Source organism: Plenodomus lingam (genome assembly GCF_022343315.1).
Source record: "Plenodomus lingam strain CAN1 chromosome Unknown contig_27, whole genome shotgun sequence".
Lineage (NCBI taxonomy): Eukaryota > Fungi > Ascomycota > Dothideomycetes > Pleosporales > Leptosphaeriaceae > Plenodomus > Plenodomus lingam.
The window spans coordinates 419,161-433,320 of record NW_027093942.1 but is presented as its reverse complement, the minus strand read 5'-3'; the positions used below and the strand labels follow the sequence as shown (position 1 = coordinate 433,320).

General features: G+C 39.7%; 2 protein-coding genes across 2 annotated transcripts; both read right to left on the bottom strand.

The window, feature by feature from the left end:
• Positions 1-1,609: 1,609 nt before the first annotated feature.
• Positions 1,610-2,383, bottom strand: IAQ61_007177 (uncharacterized protein; the record flags this gene model as incomplete). Its single annotated transcript, XM_003840835.2, has 3 exons — positions 1,610-1,675; positions 1,723-2,315; positions 2,365-2,383. The coding sequence occupies 3 exons, from the start codon at positions 2,381-2,383 to the stop codon at positions 1,610-1,612; spliced, it is 678 nt and encodes a 225-aa protein (XP_003840883.2).
• A 691-nt stretch (positions 2,384-3,074) lies between these two features.
• Positions 3,075-6,090, bottom strand: IAQ61_007176 (uncharacterized protein; the record flags this gene model as incomplete). The annotated part of the gene is made up of 4 exons (XM_066097477.1): positions 3,075-4,807; positions 4,856-5,356; positions 5,408-5,885; positions 5,935-6,090. The coding sequence occupies 4 exons, from the start codon at positions 6,088-6,090 to the stop codon at positions 3,075-3,077; spliced, it is 2,868 nt and encodes a 955-aa protein (XP_065952519.1).
• Positions 6,091-14,160: the final 8,070 nt, after the last annotated feature.

Sequence of the window (14,160 nt, the reverse complement as noted above, 5' to 3'; positions counted from 1 at the left end):
GCTCCAATGCATGCTGGATACGATTATGAACACACGGACTCAAGCACGTTTACCCACCCTAGAATCAAACGAGTGCAGATGTACGACAGTAAGGGTAAAGAGAGGGCTGGGATACCATCCTCTTTGACACCCGAATACGAACATAAATCGCCAACGAATCCCCTGGGCTCCAATGATGATTTATACAGTAATTACTAGGGGCTTGAACTGCAATCTCGCCTTGCACGATTTGTTACTATGTGGAGATTGAGATTTCACATTGGAGGTAGGGTATATCAGGGCCGTAGGTACATGAGCGGTTTGAACGGTGCTATATGATGCGAGACAGGACTAATTTAGAATTGGGAAGGAAGTATAGGTTTTATATTTGTACATTGGGAACATATGTAGAATTTAGCTCCATTCTTCTGAAACAAATCGGGGACGTTGTTCTTCTATCTTGAGACTGATTATATCTGCGTAGAATATTGGACAAGGCATCATAAGACATAGTAAATACCGCCGCCACAATTCCTCGTATGTCAGACCATTACATAGTCTCTGTATCTGCTGAAGATTTACTTAGCTATTCTAAATTACAATCTTCAGCACACGTAAAACGCAGCTGGTGACAGATCTGCCAATTTCTCAAGATCTCAGAATGATTGCGTTCGTTATCATGAGCATTCCTCTGTGCCGGGTTGATATTAATAAGTCTGAGAATTTAATATATACATTTACGTTAGTTTTCTATCAGCTGTATGACCATGCCAACGGTAGACTGAAAAAAATATTGAAAGCCTTACGACAAAAAATGCCCCCTTGAAATGTTAAACTATTTATAACGATAATGGCATATTCGCTGGAGCAAGTACAACAACGATGAGCGAAGAGGATTGAGGAAACAGTCTGTATTTTCGTCCTTTACCTTAATAGAACTCTCTCACGGAGTCTGACAAGGGGATCTCTCCAAGTAAGCTGAATGATGCTATTGGTGACCAAGGACTCAGTGAAGCAATGTGATGAGGTAGGCAAGGATCTGCTAAAAATAAACACATTTGAAAGAATCTATAGAAGAGAAAGGATGATACGTTTATCTCACATCATTGAGGAACTGTGCATCCTTTTCCAAGCTATCGTACACGCTCTCCGTCCCCCCATATTTATTCCGCAGATAAACACTCCTAAACCTTCCAACCCTCTCATCGGCTTCTTTAAAAACCAACTCGCTCGGATCATGGATCTCAATTTTCTTTTCCACGTGTACACCCGCATCTTCAGCATGCATATTAACAAGGCCTGGAATTGCCATTGTATGCTGCATACGTTCTCGTACAGGTGAACTGTCGGGTGAGTGGAAGATGAAGTACAGGAGCGAAGAGACTGTATGGCGATAGAATGTGAAGCTTGGGTTGGATGTGGGAAGCAGATTGGCGACATCTTCCGCTGTGATGTCGGTGATGTTGAAGGAAATGGCGATGTGGGCTGAGTGGCAATGGCGATGTAGGCTGGGTAGCAATGGTGAAATCCCGGTGTTTATACCCGATTTGGGACTAGCGTTAACGCGTCATCACGCGTATATAGTCTTATCCTCTCCCCTTATGGGCAACAACAACCTTTTTCCACATTTTCAATTCTCATAACTATAGGTGAAGGCTGAGATGAGCACAAGATGCTCGGTCTTGGCCTCTACTTTCTGAATTTTGTTAATATCATGCAATATATGTGGATGAAGCGTAGTACCAATTGTACAAAACTACGAGGTGTAGACAGGGTATCAAGGGCCTCCATAGCGTCCGCCGAGATCTTATTCTTCATACGTCGATCGCAAGCGCGGCACTTGCTTCTTCTGTATCCTATATCTTGAACCCCAGGACCTGTATCCTGAAGCTTTTCCTGCACACATGTTGTGTCACAAGGGACAACTTGGTTGTCGATGTGCTCCTCTCGCTCCTCCCATGTGCGTGCGTACGCAACCTCACTAATTTCTTTGCAGATCAACGACTGCGCGAAATACCTCTCCCCAAGTTGACGCAAAAATTCATGTCGGTTGTCGAGCAAGAAACGTCGTTGAGTTTCTGGCGCAAGATAGGGTACAAATGTAATCGCGATGAACGTATCGTTACGGCGCAGGAAGATGTATGATGCGACGCGCGGGTCAAGATGGACTTCCAGAGCGTTAAGATTGGTCTGGAACGAGGATCTTTGCTTTGAAAAGGGTATGTGAACCGTTGGCTTAAGGTCACGGCCCGTGGATGAGAGTAGCAAAGCAAACATGGACTCTTCGTTCAGAAAAGTATCGTAATCGTTCCTGACTGTCAGATCCAGTTCTAGGGCTACTTGTAGTTTTTAGCAAATAGTTTGATTGCGATAGTGACATCTTACTAGACAGTTCCTTCTCCATCATTGATCGCGCCAGTGAATGCTGTTAGGGACTAAGTCAGTGCAAATGCGGATCTTGATTGATCAGGGGAGTTGGCGCAAAAGAAGATGCGACTGCCTGTTCTCCTCGTGAGGAAGACGAAATCGTTGGAAACGGGCAGAAACGATCTATTTCAAGGATCAGATGAGCAATCGTTGTTGGCTATAAGAGTAGCTGATATCAACCTCGATCTGTTTCTCAGAAATGGGTAGGTTAGAGGAAATTTGCTTTTCTATGGGAGGCATACCGACCGCTTTAATATCCTGGCAAGGAATCTCGTAAGGTTTCTAGGAGCGGAATAGAAACATCCTTTCAACTAGTTGCTGCCTATATTGCAGTTATTGGCGCGTGTGTGCTGACCCGGCGATGCGGAACTCCGCACAGTTGCGGATTTCACGGGCGACGTCGTCACACGACCAATTCATGGTTACAAAACATCGATTAGATAAGCAAACAAAGTAAATTGTGGTAGATTGAAAGTACATGAAGGATCCAAGGAAAATACTAAGAGTGTCAGGAAAGATCTAGAGGCTCAGTTGCAGTAGTCATTAAGCTTGCTTGACCAAGTCAGCACGATGGGGATGGGAAGAATAAAAGGAGTAGAGAGAAGAGATCGCAGCCTTTATCTACAAGCACATTTCGTGATTGGATCGGGAATTGATAGGTGATGGGTTCAAAGGTTTCGAGGCCCACATATCCCCGCCTTCTCTACCACAAGCTCGTACTGATCACCACCAATGCCGTAGCCATTAAACTTGCTCTTCCAACACGCTTCCTCCTCATCCTTTGTGGAGTTCAGAGTGCGCAGCTTCTCTTCGAGATCTTTCAAGTTTTGCTCCTGCCATTTTTGAGTGAGCAGGTTCTTCGCATTTTTCTCATGGCTGATCTCCAACTGTTGGTCGCGTGCTGCGCGATTGGCCGTGTGGAGCGTGGTGTAAACTTCCGAGCGGATGAGAGGTTGATGAATTCGCATCGGAGAGCAGGGTTGCTCAACGCTTCCCTCCGACTCCGACCCTTCAGAGGGCGTGACGATCTTGAAAAGTCGGAGGACAAATACGGTACTGGATATGAAAGATTTGCGTTTTGGTTCCCATGGAGTTTGATTGGCGAGCTTGGAGACGTAATCACGCTGTACCCAGATTTTGATAAAATGCTCTTGGTACGGATTATCGAAGTGTGCAAAGCTCGCCTTACATATCAAGCAACCGTACTCATCTCGCTTGCTGGTCCAGTCTGCCAAGGTGTCCTGAGTATGCCAGGTACTCTCCTCGCGCATGCGCTGGAATAGCTGCTCGACCTGCTTGTTGGCCTCGTTCAAATCAATGAACGGACGTGATATGACGCCTATCCCCTTCACATCATACTCATCCTGATCATCGGCCCATCTCCGTTCAAATATAGAGTACTCAAAATATGGCTCAGCGTTTGCGGAAGGGATCATCGGCGGGAGCTCGATAACTTGAATCTCACTCACGGAGTGTTGAGTATAACCTTGAAAATTCGTGTCGATGTTGGGAGTCGTGTATAAAGGCTGTGGGGACAATCCTTGTTGCTGATCCGTACTTTTGCCAATCATGATATCAGGGCATACGCTTTTCGGAACTAAATTGTTGTGAAGTTCTACTCGAGGCGTGGATTTGCTGGTAGTGCAATCCTCTGGAGGAGCTGGCAATAGGTCTGAAAAAACTTGCTTATCTTTCGCACTGTTTGCGACTGTAGCCACGGGTATTGCGTCCACATTTTGTACATCGGGTTGCAATGAGGCTTCAATGATTGGGACGGATACTGAATTCGCTGCTGGAGTCCATGATGATGCGATAGGTGCATCAATCACGAGGGAAACTGGTGGTGTTCTATCATTGTCTGGAACTAGTGTCGATACTTGTGCAACCTCCTTGCTGCGATCTGAATTATCAGGGCGACCTACAGACGTAGCGGGCCTAGCAGACCTCTTCTTCGAAACAGCGGAACTCCCATCCAGGTCAGGCACCATTTCTTCAACCTTGCGCTTTTGGCCAGATTGTGGCCCAGGAACAGGAGGTTTCGAAGCTATCTTATGATTTCCCAACTTTGGTTCCGGTTTGTCGCCATGATTCCCATTTTCAAGGGCATGCTCTTGACTTGACCTCCAAATTGAAGACTTATCTTTGCCAGCCACAGACGAGGGGTCATGAGAATGACGCAGTGGTTGCTCTGCGCGCTGCGAGAATGTAATATCAGGTGAAGATGGGAGGGTTGATGGCACTGGAGACATGGTGGTCTCGCCTCTAGACATGAGCTGTTTTGTTTGCGATGGGGGGAGTGAGCTCCCAGTTCGCGTAAGCGGAAGTACAGATTGAAGAGGGTTCCGAGCATCCACTTTGTCGCAAACCTTTGATGAGGCCAGAAGTGTCCCAAAAACGCTGTCTTTTATAGTTAGAGGAGACATCGTAGTACCTACGTTTGGTTTCGTACGTTGGTCCACACCGTTCTGCACTCCATGGGATCGCGATCCAGGAGTTGTTGGCCTAGGTTTTGAAGCTGGAGGCGATGAAGATTTTACATTGCTCGTGGATGATGAGTCAGCTTTCGGTGGCCTTTGAACGAAAGGACTCTTGTGTCGGCCGAGAAGTTTGCTCAAACGGTTCTTATTGAGTTGTTTACCGTTCATAGAGCGTTTTTCCGTCGACGCACTGGGACGTGGTTTCGGCAAATCTACCGTGTGCGAAGTGGATATGGTGGTTGGGGGGTGACAATCTCGCTTATCCTCGACATTGGCTTGCAGGTCTTCTGTGTCACTTTCATCGCTCATAACGAATCCGCCTTTGGTCTTCGGTGCCTTCCTGTTCTTTGGCGCAACGGATTTATGTGTACCTTTTGGCCAAGGAGCCCCTACTTTGTTCTCATTCATGCTGTTAGTACGTTCAAAAGCCCGGTCCTGGCCACCTTCATGCGCTTTCGGCATGGTATTTATCACTGTCAATATTTAGCCTCTATATCTTATAGTATGGCATCATGTATACATACGCGATTGCTTGCCCGAGCCACGCCTAGCTTTAGCACCGCTACTAGTATCGTTCACAGTATACTCGCTGGACTTGTGGGCGCTTCGCGACTGAAGTATGTATACCTGAAGTGGCGTAATGTGATTCTTGTCGGACTGATCTAAGTTGTTGTGCGCGTCTTCATCTTCGCTTGACTCGTAACCGGTCAACTGTCTTAACGACGGGCAGATCCGGTATAGATTTGAGCTTGAGGATACGAGTGGGACTTGCCCTTTGCCTGGCGTGACGGGTACTGGTGAGTGGGCTTTCGGGCTATGATCTGTGGGAAAATCACCGCGCGCCTGTGTTGCCACTTCAGCGGGTGGCGCTTCCATCAAAGTAAGAGAAGCCTTGATAGTGCTCGCTTCGGAGTTACTACTCTCACTGTTTCTCTTCTTAATACTGTTTTGTGGCTGTCTTGTCTTCTTTTGGTTGCTTGTTGTGCCTCTCAGATGCGACCTCTTTCAAGTTGTTAGTAAAGGCAGAACTGATGCAAAGATAAGAGCATACTTTAATACTTCTCAAGACCGGCGGGCCGGAAGGTGAGATTACGTTGGAATCCACACTGTGTGTCAAGTCAACAAGTGTATCCCAGGGCGGAGGCGTGTGGAAGAGCGGACTTTCGCTCCTCCTCCCCGAAGTATTACTTTCGGCGCGTGTGTCCATTTTGCGTCCAATGAAGTGCACTACTCTACTGTAGCAAGTGAAATAAGTGGTCTGAGAGGTGTGTTGTCGGCGCGGGCTGTACATTCAATGAGGTCTCGCGGTGTGTATGGGACCCCAAGCAAACGCATAGTAGCTGATCTGAGCCAATGAAATCTTAAGATTCAGCTACAGATTGAATCTAGCTTGCGGTGATCAGGCGGACATGCCAAACTAGTCAGGGGATGGGGGTGGCTGCTTTGATTGCAAGCGCTGCATAGATCACTTCTAGCTTCTCTTGCTTAACTGCGATGTGGTGTGGTAAGAATGTCTTAGGTACAAACACAATTGTCCAGGACTGTGTTCTTGTCCAAAGCAGGCGCAAGTACTGTAAGTTTGGCAGTACTGTTCCCTTGAGTAACTCAGCTCCATAGAGAACTGAACCGACGGTCAAGATCCAAATATAGAGCAATGAGACTCATTTCTAGAGGCAAAAATACCAGGAGCATCATGTAAGCCTGGCGGATCTTGACGGCCATGTTTTGCTTTGGGCGTGCATCGCCAGTCGGTGTCGGTCAATCTGAGCATGCAACCATTGAACATGAATGTGGGCACTAGGTCATGGTAGATGAATCACATAGAAAAAACTGGAACTGCTCCGTCAACCGTCCATATGATAAACGTGTCGTAGAACACAACGCAGATGAAGTGCAGTTGGCGTTTTATCTCATTCATCAGAACGCTCTAACGAGCTTTTACCCCTGCTAGTGCAACGCTAAAAACTCCTAGGAACTCCAAAGGGATTAGCGTTGCGCTAAAAACTCCTTAACTAATCACGCTAGCCGCAGGGCAAAGCTCGCTAGAGCGTCTAAGGAATAATAGGACAGGTTTTAGTAATACTTAGATTTAGGTTATATAAGGAGATAGTATATAACTTAACTTAATATATCCTATCTACTATAATATATTATAGTCTTGCCTCTATAAGTAAATTAATATTTAAGATATTCTCTATTAATTATATATATTATAGCTATACCTAGCTTGTTTTCTTAGATATATAGCCCTCCTGTAAATTAACTATCTAGCCTACTCTTATCTATACTATTAGCCCTTAATACGCTATCTTAGGGCTATCTTAGCTCTATTAAACTAGTGATAAATATTACTATAATATATAGTACTAAAGATAAGGATATCTTTAGTAGTAATATAGGCTAGGAGTCTACACTAACCCCTATAGGTAGCTATAAAGGTTGCAAATATTTAAATAAGCATGCTAAATTAGAAGTAGTTATTTAAACACTTTAATAAGTTAGGTAGTTATTTAAAGAAATAGTAGAGGCGTAGGCTAGCCTTAAGGATTGCAGTAGCTAAGTAGATATACAACTATTGTTACAGGAGGGATATCAACTGGATCACGGAGCATCTTAATCCTAATTAATCCCAATTAATCCTGGTTAATACCCCTGTATAACCCACTATCTAATCAACTGCTAGCTTACTGCCAAGTGCCTAATAAAAAGCAGGAGCTCTAGTAAGGAAGGTTTACTAATTATTTACCTTCTAGTAAGGGTAGCTAAAGCTCTATATATATAAGTCTGATCGTAGTAGATACAATCTAATAATCTATCTCCTAAATTATTCCTAACCTTAGTAATCTAAATTTCTATAGTTATAAGCCTAGTTCGCGCTTTACCTTATTAAAGATTGTCCTATCTATTTAAGCGTATTATTTAACTTAGATACTAAGCTAGTAAGCTTTACTCTTTATACTATTTCTTAAGCAAAAGCTTACTTATTACTCTTCTACTATAAGCGACTAAATCCTAAAGGGGGATATCCTACTTACTAGATTAACTAACTGGCCTACCTAGTATATTTAATTTAGATACCATACCCTAACTAAAGGGATCTAGGTAGAGGTAGACCCTAAGGCTCTAGATACTAAAAACCACTTTAAGAATAAACCTATTAAGCCTAACATGCTAATAGATATCGCACTATCTAACATAACAAGTAAGCAGTACAAGCTCTAAATAGCTTAGTACTAAGCCTGCTTATTAGATTAGGTATTAAAGTTATTAGCAATCTAGAACCTCTTTACATAGGTTAATAATATAGTAGATTAAGGGATCCTTACCCTAGCCTATATAGAGCTTATTAATTAAGGAAGAGTAACCCTCTAAGCACTTATCTAAGTACTCTATAATAACCTAGCGCTAACTAACTTAAGCGCTGTAACACTAGTGAGATTGCAGTACAAAGCTTATCTTGCTAAGGTAAGAATAAGTAGCTAAGACGCTAATTACTAGCAGAAGGAGTAGATAATCCTATATGCGCAAGCTAAGGTATATAACGTTCCTAATATTAAAGGACAGCTTATAGTACAGGATTATCTTAAAGCTCTATCTACTAGGATCTTACTAGATTAGGGTTAAAACATGTTTTAAAGGATTATTAAAAAGTTAGTAATAGGAGAGCTAACTTATAACCTCCTACAGGTTACTAAGATCTATTTATTACTGCTCTAAGAGAATAACATAAGATTAAGCTCTAAGGGTCTAGGAGTGTTTGCAATAATAGGAGCTCCACCTTCTAACTAACCTAAGAAGGAGTCTTTATGCCTATATAGTAGATCTTACCTATAGAAACCTCCTAAATACAAAAATATTATTAAAGCTTAGACTAATACAAGTAACAAGCTTACTACTACTTAATAATTAGAGATTAAGAAAAAGATTAATAGGAATCTAAAATTCAAAGAGTTAAGAAAAGCTCTAATCAAGTCCTATCCTATTAATCAAGATTATAGTAGTAAGGCAAGCACAATCACCTATCTAGGCAGTATCTAGGCGGCACTAATTAACCCTATATTAATAGCGGAGAAAACAAACAGGATCTATTTAACTATAGACTTTAAAGCTTACGCTCTATTAAAGAGCACTATCTTTAATAATAGGGGTGCAGTGCACCTAGTTAATAATATAAGCTACCTAGAAGAAAGCTTATTTAGATTAGTTAAATATAAGATAGTTAAAGCAGGAACTTAAGCTTTTCTAATCTTAGGCAGAGGGACAAGAGTAATCCCTAATACTCTTAATAGACTAAGAAGTCTAAAAACAGAAGATTTAGTACTTACTAATATAGTATTAGTAGAAGGTTTTTATATAAATATTATATTAGAAGCTTAATTACTTAAAGCAGGAGTTTAGTTCCTTAGGCTAGATGCCACCTTATAGTTTAGATTATTAGAAAAGAGCGTTGTATTAGCTAAGTTACTACGCAAGTTTAACTTAACTTTCCTAGAATACAAGCCCTCTACTCCTTATCTAATAATCTAAAGCATAGTGCCTAAATAACCCTAGTAATCCTAGATAACTTACCTAAGACACGACAGTAAGGAGCTTTAGCACTAATAATTAGGCTATTTAGGACCTAAGGCGCTTAAAGCTCTAGTTAAGTTAGTAATAAACGTTAGAATTAAAGGAACTCCTAGGAGCAAATACAAGCACTGCGCTATTACATATGCCTAACAGGTTATATTAAGATAACTAAGGGAAAGATTACCACGTCTATACTACTAGGTATTATAGGATCTATTTAACATACTAATAGGTATAGCTTACAAGCAATAGATCTTAGTATTAAAGTGCGACTACTTAGGAAAGCTTTATACCTATCTACTACAAGCTAAAAACCTTAATAAGATTATATAGGTGTTTAAAAATTTTAAGAGCTTAATACTTAACTAATATAAGCTTAGTATAGTTAAGATTATATAAGATAATAATATTATAACGCTCCCCTAGCGTAGTAAATCTTGCTTTTAGATCTAGGTAGCTAATAATAGTATTAAAATTAAGAGCTTACCTATATATACCTATAAACCTAATAGAGGAGTAGAAAGAGTAGGGCAGGAGATTATAACAAAATTAATTAAAATAAGGATTAGTACTAACCTACTAACAAAGCTCTAGCCTAAAATTATTAAAGCAGCGACTTAGCTCTATAATATAAGCCTGTCCTATGCTTACAATATAATATTACCTAATAAAGTGCTAGATTATTAGTTTACTAGATACTTTAGGTGGTAGCAACTAGAGTAGATAAGGGAGGTAACTACTAATCTCCGCCCTAATTAGAGCGGAATATACGCCTATAGCTGTTAAGCTTACCCCCTTAACTAAGATTAAGTAGCTAGGCGTTACAAGAGGGTTTTTAAGGTAAACCCTTAGGGTTATATTAGATATCTAGTAGGATATAGAGCATCTAATATATATAGGATATAGATCCCCTTACTTAATTAAATTATTATAACGCGGAACGTTACCTTTAATAAGGATCTTTTCTATAAAGAGAAAGATCTAGAGTAGCTTTAATAGTTAGAGGCTTAAAAGATAGTTAATATTATTAGTAAAGATAAGATCTATAATACAGGAGAAGTATATAAAGAGCTTAATATCTTTAATTAGCTTTATATTGCGGCAGAGTAATATTAGGAGTCTAGTAAGCAAGGAGGACTAAACCTAGCGCAGGAGCTAGGGGGTAGGGTAGAGCTAGAGGAGGTAGATAATTAGGCTAGCTAGCCTAGTAATTCACAACCCCCTAAGCAGACACCTCTAGCGTAGGTACTAAGTATAGCTAGCTTAGCATAAAGAATCTATATAAAGTCCCCTAAGCTAATAGGGCTCTAAACTCCTAAACTAATACTAGAACTAAACTTTAGTATAGGAGATAAAGGATCTATATAGGTTATAGATTAGGGTCTTACTACCTAAGATAGTAGTAATCTAACTTACTTTAACGCTATAATAGGTAGCTCCTAGGAAAGACCTAGAGGGGAGAGTGCTATTAGTAGGTTACTCTATAAGAGCACGGAGATAGGTAAGGGTACCCTATCTAGCTCTTATAGGGGTGGTAAGCAGAGCTCCTACCTACCTGCTTTAGGACTAGATTCTGTATCTCCTGCAGATCCCTTATAAGTGGCACCTAGAGCTCCTAGAAAAAGTAGAAAACTGCAAGTTAAAGGACTGCTACTAACGCATGTTAGTAAGCAAGCTTAGGGACAGGACCCTAATAAACTACTAGGAGGCTCTACAAGTATAGGGATATATATAGTAATAGATCTATTAGATATAGATCTAATTAGAAATCCCTTATATAATCTTTTAATATATCCTAAACTAAACGCTATAATCCACGCTATAATCGCAGTAGTAATAGGGAGCAAATCTCCTAAAAACCCTAAAAGGAATACGCACTAGGACGCTCTATAAAAAGAGCTAAAATAATAGAAGGATCTCTATAACTACTAAATAGGATAGTAATTTAGAGACGCAGCATATCAAGAAATTAATACTCTACTAAAAGCTAGTACTTAGGAGGAGATTAATAGGCTAACTAAAGGAAAGTATCTACTCCTACTTAAATAGGTGTTTACACACAAGCTTAATTAGGATAGTTACCTAATTAAGTGTAAAGCAAGGATAGTAGTAAGAGGAGATCTATAGCTTACTAACTTAATTTATTTAACCTACACAGCTACCCTAGCAGCTTAAACCTTTAGGACTACAATAGCTATTAGAGCTAAGTTTAACCTTAAGATATATTAATATAACGTTGTTAGAGCTTTCCTTAACACCTTAAGGGATTAACACCCTATAGTTATCTATAAGCTACCTAAAGGATATTAAATACCTAGGAAGTACGTTAAGCTTAAACGAGCTCTATATAGATTAAAAGACTTACTATTATTATAGTATAATAAGCTCTTAACTACACTCTAAGAAAATAAGCTTATTACTTCTAAAGAGGAGCTATGCCTATTCTTTAATAGAGATTGTAGTATCTTGTTAATATTCTATATAGATAATATCCTATTGCTCTATTACTAAAACTACGTAAGCTAAGCTTACAAAGTTATCCAAGCTCTAAAGCAAAGATATACTATAGAAGAGAAGGGACCTATAAGCTGGTTTCTAGGGGTAAGAGTAATCTAGGATAGAAAGAGATAGATAATAACGCTTATTTATAATAAATATATTAACAAGATTGCAAAGAAATTTAATCTAGTAGAGATAGGAAAATTCCCTACTACACTACTATTAAGTAAAGATATTAAAAAGAGCACTAGAGAAGCCACTAAAAAGGAGATTAAGGACTATTAGGAGCGCGTTAGATTAATCCTTTACACCTTAATTATAGTGCGCCCTAATATTGCCTATGCAGCCTCCTAGCTCTCCTAATACCTTACTAACCTATCTAAATAACACTTTAATACAGTTAATTAAGTAATTATCTATCTATACTAAACTTAATACTAATTAATCTAATATAGGAATAGGGATCCTAATAAGCTTATAATATATAGTAATGCGTTATTTGCTAATAATATTAATACTTAGCAATTATTACATAGATACCTAATTACGCTCTTTAGAGGACCTATTATTTAGAAGGCAGCTTAATAATTAACTATTACTACTTTAACTACTAAGGCAGAGCTCCTTGCGCTTAAGCAAGTAAGTAAAGAAGCAATAGCGTTAAAACGCTTTTTAACTAAAATACACCTTACTTTAGATACTACCTAGATAATTAATTATAATAATTAATAAACTATTAGGTTAGTAGTAGGTAATAATAAAAGGATTACTACTAAGCTGCGCTATATAGATATTTAAAACATATAGCTTAGGTAAGAGTATATAAAGGGATCTTTCTATATTACCTACTTACCTACTAGTAATATGCTAGCTAATAGGCTTACTAAAAACCTAACTATATAATAATTTATAAGGTTTAGGGAGCACCTAAAGTTATATAATAGTAGAGTATATATTATATAGTATTAATTAAAGTAAGGTAGTATATAAGATCTATTAATATATAATATAAAAATAACTAACTATAGCCTACCTCTTTATTATTAACTAGGTAGCTTCCCTAAGGAGCTCTATTACGCGCACAAAGCGTGCCTTAGAGTCTATAGGGGGCTACCTAGGTTACCCTATCCTAGGATCTATAGGGGGAACCTTAGAGGAGCTAGAGTCCTTATCTTCTAATAAGGAGCTCTAGGCACCCTTAGCTATAGAAGCAGCCTTGCGCGCAAGCTTAGCGGCAGTAGCAGTAGCTTTTACTAGCTCCTGCTGTTTAGCCTTGCTCTCCTTAAGGAGCACTAAGACCCTTTACTTCTTATCCTTAAGAAGGTCTTAGCTCTTACTTACCTACTTCCTTACTAGGAAGGACAGCGTAGAGCATTAGGTAAGCTTAGGGCTATTAGTTTATTAGTATAAGATCTTACTAAAAGTATTATAAAGGAAAAATTCTTATATAGATTATATATATTAGGATATAGCTATACCTAGAGAAGCACTACTAGCACTAAGTCCCCCTACTAGAAAAGTTATAGCACTTACTATTAGACTTATTAAAGAGCGCTAAGCGTAGATAATTTAGACAAGTTTTAGTATAATAAATACTAGGCTCTCTATAGTAGGAGGATCTTAGGGTCTCCTTAGGAGCTAGAAAGGGAGTAGGTGTAGGAGTAGGGGCCTTAGGCAGGGTCTAGGGGGGAGCAGGAGCTAGAGCAGGAGCGCCTTGCCTTAGCTTTACAATCTTAGCTATAGTAGTAGTAGCTACGCGCTTAGCTACTATATACTCTATAATAGCCTTACGCTTAGTAGTAGCACGCTCTTCTTTAGTAGTAGTAGCTTTAGTAACTATAGCTTTAGCTACGTAGGAGGTAATAAGGGCAGCGTAGGTAGAGTAAGCGTAAGTAGTAGGTTTTAACTTTAACTAAGATATAGGTTAGTAGGGATATAAGTATAGTTTAGATCTTTAGGGTTATATAATCTTATAACTTAAGCTATAGTAAAAGATTATAGTTAGGTAGATAGAGTTATAGAGCTCTATCTAGATAATATCTACGCGCGTAAGCGCAGGCTAAATAAGGAAGGCGCGCTAGTTAGTATCTAAAGGGTAAGCTAATTTAACCCTTTAGATATATAACGCTCTAATTAGCTATACTACCTACTAACTATAAGCGTAACTATAATAATAAAAGATCTACCTACACTTAGGGGGTGTGTTATA